This window comes from Mytilus trossulus, chromosome 8, assembly GCF_036588685.1.
Source record: "Mytilus trossulus isolate FHL-02 chromosome 8, PNRI_Mtr1.1.1.hap1, whole genome shotgun sequence".
NCBI lineage: Eukaryota > Metazoa > Mollusca > Bivalvia > Mytilida > Mytilidae > Mytilus > Mytilus trossulus.
This window is the reverse complement of record NC_086380.1, coordinates 78110611-78134764: the sequence shown is the minus strand read 5'-3', so window position 1 is coordinate 78134764 and position 24154 is coordinate 78110611. Positions and strand designations below refer to the sequence as shown.

Sequence of the window (24154 nt, the reverse complement as noted above, 5' to 3'; positions counted from 1 at the left end):
GAGACAGTACGTGTTTCTAGTGTACAAACCAAAATTGGTTCTCGTTCTTTTACTGTGTTTGCCTCAACCAAATGTTATGACTTTAACACAGTGCTTATAACCACAAAACACAGGTCAAACGGTTCGAATTTAAGGTGACATCACTATTACCGCTCTCGGGTAATACTTCTTTATAACGTTATATGCAAACTGGCGCGTCATCTGTGTCCAATGGACATCCCATGGACACATTCATGTATTCAAAATTAGACAGATGCATGTCTAATCAATATGTCATTCTGAAAATGTCTTCTATGCCTATATCAGAGGACAAGTCCCGAGATAATCATATAAATATTCATGATTTATACAAAAACTCGGTGATCCTTGCAAAAATTCAGGTTAAGAAGTACGGATAACAAACAGCTTCTCATAGTCAATGAAAGTTAAAAATCTATATTCAATTTCAATATACCATGTTTACTTCTGGAATTATAACTTACATCACCGTGCCCTCACCATTAAATGGTGGTCAAGTGGTCATTTTGAAAGGAAAAGTTTACTTCTGGTTAACATAACTTACTAGTATTTATAAGTAGCATGTTTTCAGTGTAAATAATTAACCTCTCATGTTATGTCGAAAAATTGATCAATAATTTAAATGACAACGATAACAGCTCATTAGAACTTTAAATAATATCTAGCTAAAATTGTGACCCGACGAAAATCTTTAGTAACCGAGGAACCATGTATATACAGATAAAATTAAAGTAACATTGCAGTCTAGCAAAACATACTAGTAATGACCTCAAATTCTGCCTCGTGCAGCACAAGTTAATAGAGAGGGACGAAAGCTACCAAAGGGACAGTCAAACTCATAGATCTAAAATAAATTGACAACGCCAAAGCTAAAAATTAAAAAAAAAGACAAACAGACAAACAATAGTACACATGACACAACATAGAAAACTAAAAAACAAACAACACGAACCCCACCAAAAACTAGAGGTAAGCAGATCCTGCTCCACATGTGGCACCCGTCGTGTTGCTTATGTGATAACAAACCCGGTAAAAAGTCTAATTCGGTAGGTCAAATTCATGAAAGGGAAGGGGATTGTAGTAACGACGTAAGGAACATATCCAATATCATCTGTGAAACGGTTATTCCGTAACGGTCAACCAACTCGTGATGGCGTCAGTAAAATTTACGAAGGGATGATTTCAACTTCACCATTTGGAATTCCTGGTTTTAATTGCTTCCTTGTGAGCAGCAACCCTCTATCAAGAAAATCATAATAGGAAATGTAAGCACGGGCATATCGTATCAATTGGGAGATATATACCCCGTATGCAGGTGTTGCTGGAATGTTGCTACTTAGAAAAGGAAATTTCACAATTGGAAAGCTGAAATCATGTCTTTTGTCGTAAATCTAATGGCAAGATATCAGGGCAAGATGCATGTATAAAAATATAAGGAGAACAAGAATGTGTCCATAGTATACAAGGATGCCCCAATCGCGCTATCATTTTCTTTGTTCAGTGGACCGTGAATTTAGGGTCAAAACTCTAATTTTGGCATCAAAATTAGAAATATCATATCATAGGGAACCTGTTAACAATGTTCCAAGCTGATTGGACTTCAACTTCATCAAAAACTACCTTGAACAAAAACTTTAACCTGAAGCGGGAGAGACAGACGGAAGGACGAACAGACAAACACACAGACCAGAAAACTGCTTTACAATTAATCAATTTCAATTCATATGCATGGGTCTGCAATTTCCATGTTTTCGACGCTGACTGTCATCGCAGAAATAGTATTAATTTAGTGTATTATTGCTTTTTAGTTTTCATTTTGATAATGAATTTAAAAAAATTCAGGACATATTTGCCACTGGATGTTTATCAAACAGTTAACAATCAATCGTATTCATGTTCATTCATTTGGTTAAAGTTTTAATGTTTCCAGATTATTATTTAAACGGAGTAATTAACATGAATAACCATTGTAGTCTATAGAATAGAGGGGGAGGACAGGGGGTACCCTTCTCCCTTCTCCCACCCTCTTCTCCTTTCTCCTACCCCTCTTCTCATTATTTTATTTTTTTTAATTTACCTGAAAAAAAAGGAGATATTTTTTTTTTCATATTTTTTTTTTTCTCCAACTTTTTCTCCTTTCTCCCACCCACTTTCTCCTTTCTCCTACACCCTTTCTCCCTGTCTCCCTTACCTCTGTCCTCCCCCTCAGTATAGCTATCAATTAACAAACAGATTGAATACGGTTAAGTTTAAAGTGCGCATAAGAAAACTGATATAGATTAATACCATGAAATAATGTGTGTGTTAAATGTAATTATTGTGTACTAAATGTAGGACATGTGTAAATCTATAGATAAATGGGGTAGAAATACATATTTGTTTAAAATTGTGAAAAAGAGAAAACGGTCGCATATCAATTAAATAGGCATGATAGAGGGGAAATGACACAAACAGCTAAAGAAAAATAAACAAAAAAAATTGGAAAATGTTTAAAATCTGGTCCCAACCGCTTTACCTGATCAGGAAGCAAATCAACTGCAAATTATGTTCACATATATTTCCCCCCTCAAATGAAAAATAAAATTAAAGAAAGAAATTTAAATGCATAATAAAACGTACCTTAAACAGAAAATAGGGCATAAAGGTGTGCTTGCTACTGTTTTTTTTTCTCTCTCAAAGAACAAATAGCATTATTGGGGAAAAACCAGTCGCGTCGTGTCAAGTTATAGAACGAACATTACTTTGTTTACACAGTAATGCTATAATGTGTCCAACTTCCCCGGGATCAAACCCCTTACATTGAGTATTTAAAATTAAATGTCATTTAAAGAATTAACATGTTAATGGTATTATTTTCATTATTCCATATGTGAATTGTACAAATTCCTCACATATTTATTTAATGAATGGCTATTATCTATTTTGAATTTATTGAACCATAAAACTAATTTTTGACTCTTCACATTGAATAATCCGCGAAGCGGATTATGTAAAATGTGAAGAGTCAAAAATTAGTTTTATGGTTCAATAAAATCAAAATAAATTATTGCCATTCATTATAAATAAATTTCTATCAAAAATAAGGCTCAAAGAACTTATTATAATATTTATATTAAATTAAATTTATGTTAAATTATGGAAGGATATGACAACACGAACAGGGGTACGCGGCAACAGTCTGAAAATATTTCCACAGAGAGCAAGAACAGAATTAAGGAGGAATGCCTTTGCTCTACGAGTGGTAAAAACATGGAATACACTACCCGAAATTATAGTAACATCACCAACCACAAATACATTTAAGAATAGACTAGACAAATACTGGAAGAACCAAACAATGATGTACGAAGACTTTAAATCACCAATCACCGGAAGTGGAAAAACATTTAGATATAGAGACTAATGAAGAGGAACTGTAGTTCCTGTATCAGTAAAAGAACCTAAGTAAACCTAAGTAAATAACAACGTACCCACATGTTGGCGTATGAATACGAAACGTCAGGGTGGGCGTGTCGCCATCAAAATTGACAACATTGAAAATAAAACTTATAATTTTAACCAATCAGAAGACAGTAAAAACACGAAATTTATTTATTGTTTATTACAACACCTTAATGCATGTAGTATCATAGATCAAATCAAATCAAAATATAACATGGAAGTAAAATAAAGATCAAATATGCTTCTAACATGAAATGTCTTGCAGAGTTTGTTTTGTGGATAATAAAATTAAAAAAATACCATTCAATTTATTTAAGCATTGAATAGTATCTATCTCAGAGTATTCAGTCTATATATTTGTTTTATTTTTCGCCATTTATCTCTATTTTTTATTTTTGTTTGCCAATTTTTTTGTTTTCCTTATTATTTGAACACTCCAAACTAAAAGGCATTGATTAATAGAAAACTATTAAATACATTCCTTATTCGTTTCGACTTTTATTCTCTATTCTTTATGTGTTTTTATATCTATATTTAGATCTATATTTTTTGCCCATTATTCTCTTTTATGCAAACCAAATTCAGACCCTTGAGCATTAAAGGAAATAATGCGTGTCCTATATTTAACATATATATAAACTGACCAATTATTTTAAAATAGTAAATTTACTGAATCAAGGCAATTCTTAAATTAAAATTAAGTCTAAAATTAAAAAAAAAAAATCATTTCTTTAAAGATCAGTTTAAGTCCTTTATTATACTAAAACCACACTTACAGTGATAAACTAAAAAAAAACAACATTGCAAGGGTCGAGTATCCGGCTTGTTATCCTAACACTGTCAACAACACTTTTCTACGAAATGTGTTACCCGAAGGAACTTATATACTGTGAAAAAAATACATAAACTGGAAGGATAATTAAAAAAATCCTAATTTATTCAGTTAAGGATTATGCAAGGCAGTCAGCAAATGATTAAAAAGACAAACGAAAATTTACAAAACACTTAACATTAAAAAACTGAATACCAAGCAGCACGAATCCCACCAAAACACCGTGGGAGGTATCAGGTGCTTCGGAATTATAACCACTGAAATCCTGCTCCACATCGTATTGCCAATGGTAAGTGCACATTCGGGTTTAGATCCAATTCGAGGAAATCACAAATAAACATTATCCAGGAAGAGAACGGGAGTGTGGCAACACCAATTAGAACATATCCGTGGTAATCTGTGACACAAACATTTCATCATTGGTGAAGTATCATTTTCACAGCGTCTGCATACCTGTGAAGTTGATATCTGCCAATATGTGATGCGATATTCCGGTTTTTTGGTGTGTTTTTTTTTTTTAAAGTTTTTTGTAAACGGTAATTTTCCTGTTGTCTTTTTTCTTAAGGCCATTTTGTGGTTTGTTTGTTTTTATATGTTTAACCTATTGTTATTTTAATTGTACCTTTAGGTATCTTCTTCCTCTTGGTGTTCAATCAAGACGTTTAGTTTAATTTTTTTTAAAGAAATTTTCTTATTCTTTACATCTGTTATTTATCCCTTAAACATTTTTTTAGACATGTAGAATATCATTTTCTCTTAATATACAATATAAAAAAGAAGATGTGGTATGATTGCCAATGAGACAACTCTCCACAAGAGACCAAAATGACACAGAAATAACAACTATAGGTCACCGTACGGCTTTCAATAATGAGCAAAGCCCATACCGCATAGTCAGCTATAAAAAGCCCCGAATTCAAACAAGAGAATTGTTCTTTATAAACTACGATTTCTCACAATTATTAATTTATTATTTAGTTCTACACATGCATAAGAAATAATCTTCGCCGATGTAACATTTCAATTTATTACAACAACCTGCCTTCACTGAATTCATTCAGGTGCACCAATGATAAAGTTATTTTGTTTCTTTCTTTGGGGGACAATTTCCTCCGTTTATGGTTCGCTTATATAGCTACTCTTTTGTACTGTGTGTATGTTTTATAGCATGAAAATAATAAAAGAGGAATGTCAGTGCAACCCCTGATTAATTATTGTAATGGATCAGTATTATGAGATATCCTTATATTTCTCATCATGCCGGGTACAATATAATTGAGTTGCTGCATGCAAAGAACTTGGAATATTATAAAACAAAATATCAGTATAATATTTCGACCCCACTATTTGACGTTAACAAAACATTTATTTATTTATTTTGACCAAAGGTTTGTAAACTATACAAATCATTGTTTTTACGTTCGTAGTAACATGATAGTAAATTCCATTGTCAGTCACCTGTGTCAATTCACGTGCACATTGACTACACTGTTGTTGTATTTAAATCTTTCAGCCAATGAAATGAGACGTAACAAGTTGTTTGTTTGTGATACGCCAGAATGTTATCAATGAACTATCAAACGCTAAAGTCGACTGCATTTCAGTATATATCTGTATATGTTACAGATTGTTATAAAATTTGTCATCCAACAGTTATAAATAAAAAAATAATGCATTTATTTCCTTCATTTTCTGAAATATTGTTGACTGAATTCTTTCCGAATAGATGTACATTAGTAAAGAAACAACACATAATTGAAGAAAAACGTTATTAAAATCATCATGAAATCATAAAATCGCAAAATTTAATGCAAAGATTTTTCTTAAAAACAGATGTGTTGTTGCCATGTAAATTTCCTTATGAAGATGTTTATTATCATAGGTTCACAATCTCCTTTTTTAGTGTCTTAACCATCATGCTAAACCTAGTTGGTAGTGCAAAAGCAGGATTTACTTCTGTATAACGCGACGACGTTTCGCTCATTTCAACATTTTGTGGTATTTGATCATCTATAACATTAGTTTGACCTAAAATATACTGATATATACCCTGTGATTATTTAACATTATTAAAGTGAAAATATATTTGGCAACACCACATTAGTTTTTAAGAAAAGCGTTTTTAAAGAAAGTTTTTACTTAGTTTTTGATAGATTTTACGTACATTCTATACAAGTGTTAAACATTTATGTGATTTTCATTCACTAATAGATTACTGTAGCTTTATTTGGTAGAACCTTTCGCAATTTTGGGTCCTTAATGCTCTTTACCGTCGTACTTTTTTTTACCTTTTCGTTTTTAGATTGGACTATCACTGGTGAGTCGTAAGTGTTCATAACATATTTTATTGGTATTGTATTTAATGAAGGTTATTTAAAATGAGTTTACTGCATGCTCTGTGACTGCATGTAAACTCGACCATCACTAACAATCTTAACCTGAAGTCCTGCTGACATATACACAATCTTAACCTGAAGACCAGCTGACTTATTCATACTCTTAACCTGAAGTCCTGCTGACATATACACAATCTTAACATGAAGTCCTTCTGACCTATTCATAATCTTAACCTGAAGTCCTGCTGACATATACACAATCTTAACATGAAGTCCTTCTGACCTATTCATAATCTTAACCTGAAGTCCTGCTGACATATACACAATCTTAACATGAAGTCCTTCTGACTTATTCATAATCTTAACCTGAAGTCCTGCTGACATATACACAATCTTAACATGAAGTCCTTCTGACTTATTCATAATCTTTACCTGAAATCCTGCTGACATATACACAATCTTAACATGAAGTCCTTCTGACTTATTCATAATCTTAACCTGAAGTCCTGCTGACATATACACAATCTTAACATGAAGTCCTTCTGACTTATTCATAATCTTAACCTGAAGTCCTGCTGACATATACACAATCTTAACATGAAGTCCTTCTGACTTATTCATAATCTTAGCATGACGTCCTGCTGACATATACACAATCTTAACATGAAGTCCTTCTGACTTATTCATAATCTTATTATGAAGTCCTTCTGACTTATTCATAATCTTATTATGAAGTTCTTTTGACTTATTCATAATCTTAACACGAAGTCCTCCTGACTTAATCATGATTTCAACATGAGGTCCTTCTGACTTATTCATAATCTTATTATGAAGTTCTTTTGACTTATTCATAATCTTAACACGAAGTCCTCCTGACTTAATCATGATTTCAACATGAGGTCCTTCTGACTTATTCATAATCTTAACATGAAGTTCTTCTGACTTAATCATAATCTGAACACGAAGTCCTCATGACTTAATCATAATTTTAACACGAGGTCCTGGTGACTTATTCACAATCTTAACCTGAAGTCCTGCTGACTTATTCACAATCTTAACCTGAAATCCTGCTGACATATACACAATCTTAACATGAAGTCCTTCTGACCTATTCATAATCTTAACATGAAGTTCTTCTGACTTATTCATAATCTTAACACGAAGTCCTCCTGACATAATCATAATTTCAATAGAGGTCCTGCTGACTTATTCACAATCTTGACCTGAAGTCCTGCTGACATATACACAATCTTAACACGAAGTGCTTCTGACTTATTCATAATCTTAGCATGAAGTTCTGCTGACATATACACAATCTTAACATGAAATCCTTCTGACTTATTCATTATCTTAACATGAAGTTCTTTTGACTTATTCATAATCTTAACACGAAGTCCTCCTGACTTAATCATAATTTCAACATGAGTGTTGATGTGAAGACTATTCCCATACGTCAAATTTCAGCAGCAATGTAAACAACTGGATTAATATATATTTTTAAATGTTAATTTATGGCTTTGTTATTAGCATTTTTATTAATTTTAAAAGCTGTCGACAGCACATCGTTCTAAATGCTAATAAATGCTTTGATGATTGCTATTCAATAATGCAAGACGAACAAAATTTCCCACTACTTTTAAATTTATAAGGAATTAAAAGTATATTACTATATAAATGTAGATGCAAATTGTTGGGTCATTCATTCTGAACATTTTAAAAATACCAACAATGCTGGTAAGCAAATTAGTTTTTGGAGTTTTTATGATCTTCCCATTATGTTGTGTGACGTCGGAAATGAAAAACAGAAAGTTCACAGTAGAAAACAACCAAGCATTTGTTTCGACAGTCTCAGCAATACGCACTAGAAAAGTAGTTTCCCCTACTGCATGTGCAAGTTTGTGTACCAGTGAGGATGAATGTTGCATCGCAAACTATAATAAATCAACACAAGAATGCCATCTCAATAGCTGTTGTTTTCCTGATACAAGACCGTCGGAGAATGAAATTATTATAAGGAAAGTAGCCAAACCAAATATGGATGGTAAATATTCCTATTGTATTTAAAAAAAAAAGTAAAGTAACAAAACGACATGTTAAAGTAGAAGACTATACTTTCTTTCATTTTGTATTTTGTCTTTTTTACATGCAAAATAGATAGGAATAGATAAACAAGCTTAAAAAACCACGACGAAGTGTTTTTTGCCGTTAAATAAAACAGTTGCTTGACTTGTCTTATTCACAATTTGCCTTAGAAACCAATAAAAAAAATCAAATAGGTTGTCAGCATTCAACTAAAGCGAAATTGGAACTTTTGTAAACATTAAGCTAAAGTCAAGTGAGTATTTTATCAGTTATGACAAACGAACAAACTTTCTTAAAATGTCTAGGAATTAAAAAAAAACATTGATTGAATTTTGTTTTATGGTATGAATCGCATATATTTATGACGTTTACATTTACCAATAATTACGTTACATTGAAATTGTTTGTACTATATGGATTTTATTAACAGGGGATTCCTCCTAACACAAAAATTACTCCAACAAAGCTACGACGAAGAACTACTTAAATAGACACTTTATCGGTTTTACGTTCACCATCATGAAATAGTTGACAAGTACATGTACAATCTGCCTGCGCATGGTACTTCCCTTAACCTATACACCTCTGCTTAGTCACTACTTAATTCTTGTACCACGTCTTTGAAACATGAGTATGCAGTATTAGCGACGCCACAATATGTGAGGAGAAGTTATCAGCGACGTCACAAGATGCGAAGAGAAGTTAAAAAGCAAGCTTTTGTAAAGCGTCATTCAGTATAAGGGAGGGGAAAACCAGTAATACAACGATATACAAATTATTGAATTTCCTACTTATAGATATTGTAAAAAATCAGACGATAGACATAATTTAAAACTATCTAGGTCGATCGCTATACGGATTTTATTAACAGGGGATTCCTTCTAACACAAAAATTACTCCAACAGAGCTACGAAGAAGAACTACTTAAATAGACACTTTTATCGGTTTTACGTTCACCATCATGAAATAGTTGACAAGTACATGTGCAAAAGGCCTGTGCACGGTACTTCCCTTAACCTATACACCTCTGCTTAGTCACTACCTAATTCTTGTACCACGTCTTTGAAACATGAGCAGGCAGTATTAAGGACGTCACAATATGTGAGGAGAAGTTATCAGCGACGTCACAAGATGCAACGAGAAGTTAAAAAGCAAGCTTTTGTCAAGCGTCATTCTGTATAAGGAAGTGGAAAACCAGTAATACAACGATATACAAATTATTGAATTTCCTACGTATAGATATTGTAAAAAATCAGACGATAGACATAATTTAAAACTATCTAGGTCGAACGCTATACGGATTTTATTAACAGGGGATTCCTTCTAACACAAAAATTACTCCAACAGAGCTATTTGGGGTTTATGCTATTCCTCCAGTTGTTGTTTGTATCTTCTGAAATGATTTATGAGATTTGACTATCGGTAAACTACTGTTGCCTTAATTCATTATTGATTTTTCATCGCTATCCCCTATCTGGTATATCATCCCGTTCGGTATTTGGAGTTAAGCGTTGTTAGCTGATCATATAACAAAATATTATTCATGTTTACCAAAACAATTTGTTTGCCTAAATAAATTTAATATTTTTTTTCAAGTCTTTAGTTTCAGGATACTCCTGCATATTTTTTTCTAAATACATCATTCAACTGCTATGTTTCAGACTCAAAATTCATAATGTATATTTAAATGATGAATAAGAACTTATAAAACATTGATTGGGTATTTCTCTTTCTTTGTTTCCGTAATCACTTAACAAATGAGATGAGTCTTAATTCCCATTTCACTTTAGTAAAATTCTAACCCCGCTTTAATACCTTTTTTCTTGTAAAACTTTGAATCTGCAGTGAAGACGAAAATGGAACACATCGAATATTACAAAAACCAAAAAAAATAAATGTTAATTTATTACTGTACTTCTAAAACATGTATGTAACTGTTTCATAGAAATATAGCTGTAGTTTTCTTTTAGAAAGTTATCAGGTTTTTAAAAATGTTAAGACATGTAATTTCTCTGATTGTAGATATAAAAACTAAACCAATTGACTGTGGTGATCTTTGCCAAGGATCTAGGGATGGAATATATAGAATATTTCCTAATGATACTAACGAAGGAATAGACGTTTACTGCGAAATAGAAGATGGATGGACGGTAATTGTTAGTTAACATCGATGGGTCTGAGGCTAATTGAGTACAATTGCAATGCGTGTTAGCAGTCAGTTCTCATATATATAGATTTTCATTCCGCCATTTTGTAAGCAGGAGAAATAAGTTAGAAAATATAACATACACTAAAGTTCACATACTACCTTCAACATAACAAAAGTGTAAATACAATATTCCATTATCTGACCCCCCCCCCTCCCCCCACCCAAGTATAGAAAAATTGTGAATAAAATTACCAGAGACCATCAAAGATCTGTAATAAATCAGAAATCTCCTAAATACAAGGAACATTAAGATATGACTAAATGCAAATAGTGATGAGGTTCCTAACTTGAGACAGGTACATAGTAAAACCAATCGACAGACATCGGCCGAATCCGCAACTAGCGTCAATTACGAGTAGTTACGGTTGATGGTAAAACTATTATTATTAGTTTTATAAGTACTCAATCGTAACAGAAATTAAAGCCGCATCTATGATGCCTTTTCATATTCAAAAAAAAATACAATGAATCCTTTTCATATTTTAACAAATATACAATTAATCTTTTTAATAGCAAAATTTAGTATCGTCCCCGAGGGTATCACTAGCCCAGTAGTCAGCACTTCGGTGTTGACATGAAGATCAATTATATAGTCCTGTCCTGTTAAATTTCCTGTTAACACAACTTTTTTGGAATTTTGGATCCTCAATGCTTTTCAACTTTGTTCGTGTTTGGCCTAATAACTATTTTGATCTGAGCGTCACTCATGAGTCTTATGTAGTCGAAACGCGTGTCTGGCGCATTAAATTATAATCCTGGTACCTTTGAAAACTATATAAGAACATCCGATGTTCTTGCTATATTTAAACAAAGTCTTTTATTATTTTTAACTTAAAGGATATTGGTATTATTTATATTACAGGTCATTCAACGAAGAGCAGATGACTCTGAAGACTTTACTACCAGAAACTGGTCGGAATATAAGCATGGGTTTGGAATTCTTTCTGCAAATTTTTGGCTCGGTAAGCATTATACGTTACTTCAAATTCCCGTATATAAGAACGAAAACATGGAATAGAAATAAGATTTGAGATTAAGCCAATGTTGCTTTTTCTTTTTTTTACTAGGTTAATGCATTACGGGTATCAATATTAAAGTTAACATGATATTCGTCACAAACTTTTATCTTTGTATTTAAAGAATCGAAATAAAAAAATATCAATAAATTAACTATCGATTAAAACTTTACGACATCGAATTGACGTCATTATACAACATCATTTAAAATGTACATTATCATTTTTTATGCTAAAATTATTAAAGAAAGTGATGTTATCAATCTTTAATTACATATGGTATCTAGACGGTGTTCTTGTATCCGTTTTTTTCTAACACGTTTTATTTGTTTGCTTTCGAGTCTTCGATCGATCGTGCATAGTTTTTCTAAAAACACTTTACTCGCGCACTGAAATATTTCACACTATTTATTTTAATACGACCGGAAAAACTCGAAACATTATGCGTTATATTCCTATGCTTTGCGATGTTTGAGAGTGGGAGAGTCGGTCACTGAGAGGGACGGAATTATTTGGGTTACAACTAAATCGGTACCGTCGGTGGTGGACTTACAGACTTAGAGGGTGCCACCTATACGGTATAACAGATAAAATGGATAAATAATCTATGACAGTTAGTTATCAGGGCAAATAAGATATGAATTTAAGAAGAAACATAATGCAGTGGTTCACTTTTGAAAACCAAAAAATAGTTATGGATGAAACATTAGAAATATATTATATGTGTAGACCTAAATTATTTATTTTCTATAACCCGTCTAGGCAATGACAATATTCACAAGATCGTTGCTGGAACGAACCATTTATTGAGAGTAGATATGGAAGTAAGTGTTGATAACAGTACGGCCTTCGCTCTTTACCAAATTTTCAACATTTCGGATGAAAGCAGTAATTACACATTGACAATTTCGAACTACAGTGGCAATGCGAGTAAGTTTATCATATTTATAGATCAAAATAATTTTTAGTACGGTATTCATATCATAACTAGCTGTTATATGTCCCCTTTTCCCATCATGCATCACCGCCGTTGGTGACGTTCACAATTGCACGTTGCATAATATTCAATTACGTGACAGATATGTACATGATACATCGTTCGTTGTTATCAATTAATTTCCTTCGAAAGGTATGGTAATCTGTATTATTTACAGTAGGAGTTCAATTCATACAAATGCTGATCTTTTATTGACTGAATAAAAACGAATCATTTGAATCTGACATATGCTATCGTATGAAAATATCTCATGCTGTATGAAAGCAACTAAAATTATAGAATTATTAGCTCCGCCTATCTACTTAATTGTCAATATTTTTTGTATTGTTCGTGTTCTTCGTGCATATCATTATTCATTTGAAGAAAAACAATCATTGGCAATATCTTGAAATATGAATAATTGATAAAAATAAAAAAAAAAACCAAATAATCATCCTATAATAAACTTATCTAACCTCCTCGTATGGATTGAACATTCAAAAACAATAATAACGTCCTTATCAAAAATAAAATACCATTAAAGAAAGTCAGGACTGATGTTTGTTTTCCTGAATTATGGGCGTTTTATTTTCATGGATACATATTTCAAAGGTGAAATATACATTTTTTTTTTAGAATTGTCCGTCATACAAGTGAGAGGTTTAGCTAGCTATAAAACCAGGTTCAATCCACCATTTTCTACATTAGAAAATGCCTGTACCAAGTCAGGAATATGACAGTTGTTATCCATTCGTTTGATGTGTTTGGACTTTTGATTTTGCCTTTTGATTTTGGATTTTCCTTTTGAATTTTCCTCGGAGTTCGGTATTTTTGTGTTTTTACTTTTTAAATTTTTCCATTATACAGAATGAAAGGTTTCAATTCCCTCAGGTAAAGCTGACCTAAGATGGATTCGGCATTTTATAATTAACGGTCTTTTTTCGTAATATTGCTCTTAAACAGTTTCGGTTCTTATACATCCATGGCTTTCAAATATTCGAATTTGAGCGTTCATGATGAAGGTTTAAAAGTGTTGTTTACATTTATCATAAAAATGTACCATAGTGATTGAAATTGTTTTAATATTTAATAGCTATCTTCTTTGCCATTGATATTCCCATATAATAGAAAAACGAAGGATATGTGGTATCCATCTATGACACAAAAATAGTACACGCGCAGCAAAAAAACACAAAAAGAAAAGGAATAGCGCGTTCATTGTTTGCCAATTTCAGCTAAAGGACGCATTATAATCGATTTAACTTCGAAAATTAAATGCTGTGATTTTTTTGTTTTTTTAAACGAAATCAAAGACGAAACAATCACATGTTAAGCAAGAAGCGTCAGTGCTTCATGCAAAATATAATGGTCACATGCTTTTAATTCGTAATAATTATAAAATTAGCACCAGATTCATTTGTACAACCAACAAAAAAGGTTCTGAGTAATAATTAGTGGATTTAGTGTGTCGTATTGTCTTTTTATTTTTTCCTATCGGTTCTGATTTTCTTATTGCCTCTTGTCATCTTATTTTGTTTATTTTATAAACAACACAAACAAACATTTTAATACATCAAAATGTACACGTTTTATTTTAAAAACAAATCATTGTTAGGATTAAATTTTATTGTTAGAATCTGTGTAACTTTATAATTTTGGATATGATTTCCATAGACATGTATTACTTCATTTCTTATATGGTACATCCACAAATTTATATTTTGTGTTGCTTTGTATTCTAGGTGATGCCATGGGATATCATAACAACATGCAGTTTTCTACGTTCGATAGAAGGAGTAGTAATACTTGCAGGGGTGGATGGTGGTACGGAATGAACAGATGTGACCGTGTCATTCTTTCCGGTTTATACTCAAATTTATACTGGGATAAAAAACTGTATATTTCACCTTTGAAATTTGTATCTATGAAAATAAAACGCCCATAATTCAGTAAAACAAACATCATTCCTGACTTTCTTTTTTGTCATTTTTTAAAAATAAGGACATAAGAATTGTTTTTGAATTTGTTTAAACCACATGAAAAGTTTAGATAAGTTTAGGAAACAGCAAGTTTAATAGCAAGAAATTTACCCTTACTACTCCCTTATTAATATAACCTTAGTACTCCCTTGTTAATTGTTACATGTATATATATAAAAAAAAAAAAAAGATGCGGTATGATTGCCAATGAGACAACTCTCCACAAGAGACCAAATTACACAGAAATTAACAAACCGTTTTATGACTTCACGAATACGAAATCCTAGGCATTCGAAATAGTTTATTTGAATATGAATGGTAAAGTTTCCTTTGATATTCCAGTGAGTTTATTTTGCTATTTGTAGAAGTGTGCATCAACAGGACATTTTAATTTAATTATTTAGTCAAATCCTGCGGTTGACTGTTTGTCATAGGAAAAGCAAAGAATCGAAGGAGCTTAGACCATTGCATTAACATCAATAAAATTGAGAATGGAAATGGGAAATGTGTCAAAGAGACAACAACCCGACCAAATAAAAAAACCAACAGCAGAAGGTCACCAACAGGTCTTCAATGTAGCGAGAAATTCCCGCACCCGGAGGCGTCCTTCAGCTGGCCCCTAAACAAATACATACTAGTTCAGTGATAATGAACGCCATACTAATTTCCAAATTGTACACAAGAAACTAAAATTAAAATAATACAAAACTAACAAAGGCCAGAGGCTCCTGACTTGGGACAGGCGCAAAAATGCGGCGGGGTTAAACATGGTTTTTTGGGTGAGATCTCAACCCCCCCCCTATACCTCTAACCAATGTAGAACAGTACACGCATAACAATACGCACATTAAAATTCAGTTCAAGAGAAGTCCGAGTCTGATGTCAGAAGATGTAACCAAAGAAAATAAACAAAATGACAATAATACATAAATAACAACAGACTACTAGCAGTTAACTGACATGCCAGCTCCAGACTTCAATTAAACTTACTGAAAGATTATGATTTCATCATATGAACATCAGGCATAATCCGTCACGTCAGGGGTTTAGTATTATACCATCATAACATATATGAGAAGAACATAACCCGTGTCATGCCAACAACTGTTTTTAGAATAAATGTGTTGAGTTTCAACGCAAAGACCTTATCAGTGACTCAATATTAACGCCAAAATATGCAATCTTTAATGACTTGACAACAGTATCGTAATTATATCCCTTCTTGATAAGTCTATTCAAAGGTTTTGTAAGTTTCTGAGGTGAATACTGACACCTTTGTGCTTTATAAAGAATATTTCCCTAAAAAAATGGATGTAAAATACCTGAACGTATAAGAAGTCTGCATGTTGAGCTATATTTATGAATGATGTCTTTATACCGATGATAAACTTTAGTAAATGTTTTGACTAGTTTGTGATATCGAAAACCCTGGTGTAATAATTTTTCAGTAATACATAAATTTCTCTCGTTAAAATCTAAAACATTGTTACATACACGAGCGAATCGTACAAGTTGAGATATATAAACACCGTAAGATGGTGACAAGGGAACGTCACCATCTAAAAACGGATAATTAACGATAGGAATTGAAAAATCATCCCTTTTATCATAAATTTTAGTATTCAGCTTTCCGTTAGTGATATAGATATCAAGATCGAGGAAAGGGCAGTGGCCATTGTTAGTATTAGCTTTATTTAAAGTAAGTTCAGCAGTATAAATTTCATTAATATACATACTGAAGTCGTCATTATTGAGAGCCAAAATATCATCCAAATATCTAAAAGTATTATTAAATTTGTTTATCAGATGTTGTTTTAATGGGTCTTTGCTTATTTTTGTTTTAAATTGCAACTCATAACAATACAAAAAGAGGTCCGCAATAAGTGGTGCACAGTTAGTCCCCATTAGAATTCCGATAATCTGACGATATACGGAATCCCCAAAGCGAACAAAAATGTTATCTAGTAAAAATTCAAGGGCATATATAGTATCAAAGCATGTCCAATTACCATAGTTTTTTTTGTTTATTGCTACTAAAAATTGACCTGAAAGAGTTTGAACATATATATTCACATTCTGATTTTTTGAATGCCCATTTAATTAGGTGTGTGAATTTTTTCTTAATGAGAATGTGAGACAAACTCATAAGGTGTTAATGTTCTGTATGTCTCCACCTCCTTGGACAAAGCCCTAAATTAAGGTCAGGTCAATCGTTCCCTAAACTTGGCTTTACGGAAAGCACGAGGGAAGATACAAAAAGGGACACCATGGTCTATAAACGAATAGGCGACATTATCAACTACTTTAAAATGGCTAGAATGCCAAAACTAAGCTGCTAATAAAGAGGTCGCACGTACCTAAAATAATATTTAAATGAGATCATGACCTCGTTATACTCTCCCTTTCATAGCGACATTGCCAAGTGTATTGAAAGGATAAACTGGTTTCCGTCCGACGACCATTTTTGCTGGATATCTGTTTTAATCGTGTCAAAATAAATATTTCAAAAAAATTAATGTCACAAGATATTCAGTCCTTTCATTTTCTTCATTTTTCAAATGTCCTTCTCTGTAAATTGAGCATGCTTGAAATATTTGTCCCTGCACCTTACGCAATTAATGACCCATCAAATAATCGATCTCTTTGCTGGTTATGGGACAGTAATAATACCTTCACAGTTAGTTTTAAAAATTTTCTACTTATCATAACGTTTACCTTTTCTTAAACTACACGTCTTTTCGGTTTTCAAAGCAGGCAATGGTGCGTACATCAAACAAGATTTTGAACAAATCTGCTCAAGAATTTTCGGGGTAACACTATTCAATAACACATAAATATCTATACACTGTACTATTTAAGCTAGAATCAATATCTTTATTGACAATTAGAGAAGTCAATAAAATATTAAACCAAAAGCATATTCTTTTGTGAAATTATATTTTTTTCCCACGAAATTTATATATGATGGTATTGCTGTTCAAGAGAGAAATTAAGAATACTCTTTAATATTAGTAACACCATGCATTATACTTTTATTTGTTTTGTATGTGTTGATGAAAATAAATATAAAGTACATTTTGCATTTAATAAAGCTTTTGTACTATACATTGTGTGAAAAATTATGTTTTCATAGATAGCATTTTGTATAAATTAAAGTTTTAATACAGTACTTTTTGTGTTAAATAAAGTTTTTATACAGTACATTTTGTTTTAAATTAAATTTCCATATATTATATGTTGAATTAAAAAAGTTGCTGAAAAGACACTGCCTATTAGTATTGTTATTTAAGAAAGTTTTCATACAGTACATTTCGTATCACAAAGCGTTTTCAGACAGTACATTTGATATAAATATAGTTTTTATATAGGTCATTTTGTTTTTAATATAGTTTTCATGTAGTTCATTTTGTTTTTAATATACCTTTGATATAGTTTAATTAGTGTTTGACACAGTTTACCTAAAGATCATAATTATGTTATTTATTAGGCTTTCCTACTAGTTTTTATACAGTACATTTAATTGTAAAAATGAAAGAAAAAGGTTGCATATAGTACAATTTGTGTAAAAATTTAGTTTTTAGTTTTCAAATAGTACATTATGTATCAAATAAAGTTTGTGTTGAATAAAGAATCCATGTACAACTTTGTATTGAATTAAGTTGTCAGACAGTTTATCCTTATTTATGTATTATTGTACACATTTGTACAGATTTACCGTTATCTTGATGATATATTTTTAGTTAAAAAATCATCAATTCTCTAAGTATACTGCCAGTATTTACCCAAAGGTCTTTACTTTAAATAAATCAATTATTAACAGCAATATCTGTACATTCCTAGATTAAGATATTCCAGTTTTACACGAGTAACTATCCAGTTTTACACGAGTAACTATACACAAAAAGGGACGATTTTTCTTTCCCTATTGTTAAATTTGCCTTTTGGACGGTAATTTGCCTTTGGCATCGTCTTACGGAGTTTATATATATCGTGCCCTATGCCCTATTCCCTTGTTTATAGTGACGTTTTGGATTTATATGAGCACAATTTATGTATTTCTAGTAAATTATTCAGTTATTTCGGTACCGCAAATTACTTAAAACCTTACCTAAAATCTTCCATAGATACAAAGATTTTTTTTTTAAAGTTTGACTGTACCTGTAAAAACCTTATTTTAAACGGAATAGCACATCCTAATTTTTACGAGGATGTTAACTAACGAGTGTTAATTTTAAATACGAACCAGATATAATCAATCCCTTAAATAAACTAAACGATTCCTTAGATAAACTTATCCTAAAAGGTTACCAATTCAACACTGTAATTGGATCTTAAAACATTGTGTTAAATGGTATAAATATTGATTTTTGTTATTATTAAATTAAAGTCATGCTTAATATATTGTTATACACAATGGACATTCACGGTAATACGATCTGTCGAAACCTAGATCTTGCATAGTACAAAGGGCATGTTTTTCTCTGACTGTTACACTCAATTGATTGAATCTATGATGTGTACTGACTGATTAATATTTTAGATTCATGATTTATTTATTAGTTGTTTTTGGCTTTGAGCTAGTTGTCAGTAACTTCGAGTATTCTCAGATCTGTACTATGTGTCCTTTTTTGTTTTGAGTGATGTATAAATACTATGCCATGTTCGGTCTGTGCTTTTTGTAGATGTTTTTCTGCTTTGTATCGATCTGATGAGTTTAGCCCTTTTCACCCTTTTTATACTCCACGCAACGGGTTGCGGAGGGTATAACGTTTTTGACCCGTCCGTCCGTCCGTCGTACCGTCCGTCTGTACGTCCGTCCGTCAGTCCGTCCGTCAGTCCTGTTTCTTGTCATCGCAACTCCTCTCAAACCACACAACAGAATTTCATGAAATTGTGTAGATAATAAGGACATACTATGTTGATGTGCATATTGACAGGAAATTATGATTCAATTTTTTTCTTACACTTATTTGATTTCCAATGACAATGTGTTGTACTGGTATGGTGTACTGTTACACCACTGTCCCAGGTTAGAAGTGGGTTGGCGCCTTTAAATATGTTTAACCCCGCCATATTATATATGTGATTATCCCAAGTGATCAGGAGCCTGTAATTGATTCCACATTCCACACAATTTTTATTCGATGTGTTTTTTTGTTGAAAAGTATAAAAGGAATATGGGAAAAAAAATCTCTTTCTTCAAAAAAAAAATCAGCAAAGCTAGAGGATAGTCAGGTCAGAGACGTGGAATTTGGGAGGGGAAAGTGACAGCTGATGAGGATTTTCTACGAGGAAAAACATGAACTTAATAACTTTAATGATAGTAATAATATGATTTTACCACTTTTTTTTTCAACAGAAAAATTAATTTAAGAAATACAGAAAGAGGAAACTCATTAAATCACTCAAATCCTCCAAATGATGATTTACAGTGTTTGACAACTGTCGGAAGTAAAAAATCACGAGAGAAAACATGCTTCTGTACGACAGACGAGACGGGCGTTTCGTCCACATAACACTTATCAGTGGCGCTCAAATCAAACCCATATGAAAGCAAAATCAAATACAAAGTTTAAATAGCATTTGAAAATCATAACTTGCAAAACGTTGTACCAAATTTGGCTTAGAATGTGCAGGCTTGTTAGTAGAAAAATAAACATGAGTGTTTTGAATTGTCGAGCATTTTATATACAGTTAATTTATAGAAAATGAATGTATTAATGACGTTCCATGTAATGGTGAAGTTTTGATATGTGAGAAATGTTTTGCAGCGGTATTATTGTAAATTTATTATTGTCCTGATTATGTGTTAAATTATTTCACTGGACGTAAAGCAAATAAGAATTTAAAAAGCCGTGATAAATAACATGTTCGCTATAAAATATAAGTACAAAAGTCACATTCGTAAGCAACAGTTATTTTTTTGGAACCCAGTATACATAAGTTGCGCGTAATACATCAAAGATTATACATGACTTTAGAGTAATTTCGATAAATGAGGTTGGAAATGGGGCATCCCACATGAAAAATATTATCTAGCGATTAACGATATAATTTTTGCCTCATTGGACGCATACAATAGAAGTTGAAAGTGGATTTTTCTACCATATAAATTAATATAACTCATAGCAATATTTTAATTGCTATTCGACACTACCAATTACTACATGATCATAATCAACATTATAACTGATAATCAACATTATAACTCGCAATCACTGAAACATTACCTAGTTGACTTACTAACTAATTAATGACTAAGAAATTTATTAATTTACCAGTCGCTTTAGTAATATTTCTCTCTGTCTAGTATGTTTTACTTGAATGGATAGTATTTTTAGTCCTTTGTTCACCAAATGAATTTAGATTTTTTTCTTTTTTGAGCGCACCTTAAATCTAAGCCGTTTGACTTGAAATGCCCTTTGTATTTTATATGTTTTGACTATAATAGTTTCTTAGTTATTGATTTTAATAGTGAAGTCAGAGATATGTTAATTGAAAAATGTGAGATCCTTGGCCAAAGATAGCTTTTTGATTAGTAATTTGGAGTTGTCCACTCATCCTTATTTGTTTTGATATAATTTGAGATACGATTTCTTATTTAAGACATAATCAAAACATATATATAATGTTATTATATTAATTGAACGATCTATCGGGAAAAGTTGATGATTTTCAATCCACTATCAAACGAAATATTTTATTTTGATTAGTACTGTGCATTTGTTTACTATAACATTGAATGGCTAATCATCATTATACAGAATTTTATATTAAAATAATAATAATACAATAATATACCACTTAATATACCAGGATTTCATCAAAAGATTATATCAAGTGAACTTGCTTTCCGCCTTTTCATATTTATGATTATCCTGTTGATTATTTCCTTTGAATACATACACAATGGACTAAGCTTACTTTTGAAGAACGTACGATGACCTATAGTTGTTAATTCCTGTGTCATTTTGTCACTTGTGTTGTCTCATTGGTAATCATACCACATCTTCTTACTTTTAATTGATATTTTTGACTGTAGTTCTTGTTGGAATTAAGAAATGAATGTATCTTTTTGTATGTTGAAATTTTTCGATTAATAAAAAGCTACGCAAACAACAAACTCACATGAACAAACTGTCGATTAGTAACAACCAAAATACGATAATCTTGATAAGGCATTGTATTCTAAAACTGATTCTATATATTCTTATTCTTTGCAAAATATAAAGAGTTGATTATCAATGGATATTCCTGTAGACAGTTTTATAACAGAATATAAAAGAGTTGACTGTGCTCACATTTGTTAGTATGAAGCGCGGGAAATGCGAAATCCTAATAAACCTCATACAATGTGGGTAATTTATTATCTTTTTCCCTCACATCCACTGATCAAGATTAAAAAAGGTGAACAAAACGTGTAATCTTCCACATGTCTATGCCCCGGTCCTAAGTCAGCAAGTCCTCAGTAATATATCTTTTAATGATACTTTTGAGAATTTGATGCGAATGAAAGTGTCATCCTGATTTACGTGTTTATGTTTTCACCAAAAGACATGCTGTTCTTCTGATTATATTTCTAGCAAAAAATTGATTTTTTTTTATTAAATGTCTTAGTACATATTGCAATGACGCCGTTACCATGTTTATAGGTCGGAATTTTACGTTTTGTCTTGAAGGATAAAAAAGTCAACTATGTGTGTCGGCTTATTCAAAATTATTATATATTTATTTGCGTGATGCGAAAGGATTGTTTTTATATAACATAATTCTCAATCCGACATCTTTAATGAATAAGACAATTAAACAAATATGATAAAGAGAAAGAAAATGCTTTGATTAAACATAAGAAAAAGAAAAATAAATTGTCTTTATTCAGGAACCAATATAATTATAAGAAACTGTGGTATGACTGCATGTCATGAATACATCTTTCGAAAAGAGCCCGATAGAACAAGGATGGAAAACTGAAGTTCACCGTACGGCCTTCAAAATGAACCAAAAGCATACAATATAGTTAGTAAAACGCATGAAAAATGTAAAATAATTGAAAAGAGAAAGGCCTTTTATTTGCAAGGGACGATAGGTTACACTGGAACATATTAGGATCAAGTAATTCTTTCTCGGCAAATTTCCCGTCAAATTTTAGCTATGTCGATTGGAACAAAGAAATAGCCTGTGCACACCTTTCTTCATGATCAACAATAACTGTGAACTTGAAAACCATGAATTTTAGCACTTTATCTTTCTGACTCAGAAACGGTATTTCATTTTCATGTCTTTCATTGTTGCTCATGTGCTTTGTCTATGTGCCTTTTTGTGCTTCTTTGTTTGTTTGTTTTTATAGTGATTAAGATTATAACACAATGTTGACCGCTGTACCTCTATTTTTGACATTTTTACCTATAATGTCTGTAAGTTCACACATTGTTGTCAAAAAATGGAATTTTTTGCGACTGTCATACAAGTGAGAGGTTTAGCTAGCTATAAAATCAGGTTTAATCCACCATTTTCTAAATAAAAGAAATGCACGTACCAAGTCAGGAATATGACAGTTGTTATCCATTCGTTTGATGTGTTTGAGCTTTTGATTTTGCCATTTGATTAGGGACTTTCCTTTTTGGATTCAGTTGAGTTCAGTATTTTTGTGATTTTATTTTTTAGATTGAAAAATTAAGCAATAATGTCTAAGATATAAAAAAAACCCACATTATTTATGTTTTGGTTAAAAAGATAATGACATTATATAAACCAGATGGGATCATTGAATATTCCAAAAATGTAGCCAGGCCAGTGAAATAAAGTAACTATCTGAAGCTATCGCTATCATTAACTGCTTCAGCAAGATAAATCAAAATATGTTTTTGAAAATAAATAGTTTGTTTTTCAATATTGATAGTTTATTAATATAAAATACAAATTTAGATTTAATTACCATATAAATTGAGAACCTACACATTAAACAAAAGTACTAGTACTGGGATATACAATGGAAAAGCGTTGATTTACAAAAAAAGATACAGCGAATTGACGTTTTATTTGTGAGGTAACGTGTTTCCAATGTTCTATTCAAGTCTCATCTCTCAACAAGTACAATATACAATTATGAATGTAAAGATTATGTTACATAAAATGAGTGTCGTTCAATAGAGATCATAGATAGAGGATCATAAGAGACTATTAAAAAGTATAGACATATTACATTCAAACAATTTAAATACCGTTTTAATTACACTATATAGATGTCGAAGCCTTCTTACGATAA

The 24154-nt window shown here is 31.6% G+C and overlaps 1 protein-coding gene across 1 annotated transcript; it reads left to right on the top strand.

Annotated features, from left to right (window-relative positions):
• The first annotated feature begins 8421 nt into the window (after window positions 1-8421).
• LOC134728037 (techylectin-5A-like) lies at window positions 8422-14855 on the top strand. Its single transcript, XM_063592436.1, has 5 exons — window positions 8422-8668; window positions 10732-10859; window positions 11781-11880; window positions 12697-12864; window positions 14653-14855. Exons 1-5 carry the CDS (start codon window positions 8422-8424, stop codon window positions 14853-14855), a joined length of 846 nt encoding a protein of 281 aa, XP_063448506.1.
• The last annotated feature ends 9299 nt before the right edge of the window (window positions 14856-24154 follow it).

Bases quoted from the DNA above. Each gene is read 5' to 3' on its own strand.
- LOC134728037 (XM_063592436.1), top strand. From the start codon at position 8,422: ATGAAAAACAGAAAGTTCACAGTAGAAAACAACCAAGCATTTGTTTCG. The intron at 10,860-11,780 runs GTAATTGTTAGT...TTTATATTACAG, and splicing joins AAATAGAAGATGGATGGACG to GTCATTCAACGAAGAGCAGA. The intron at 12,865-14,652 runs GTAAGTTTATCA...TTTGTATTCTAG, and splicing joins GAACTACAGTGGCAATGCGA to GTGATGCCATGGGATATCAT.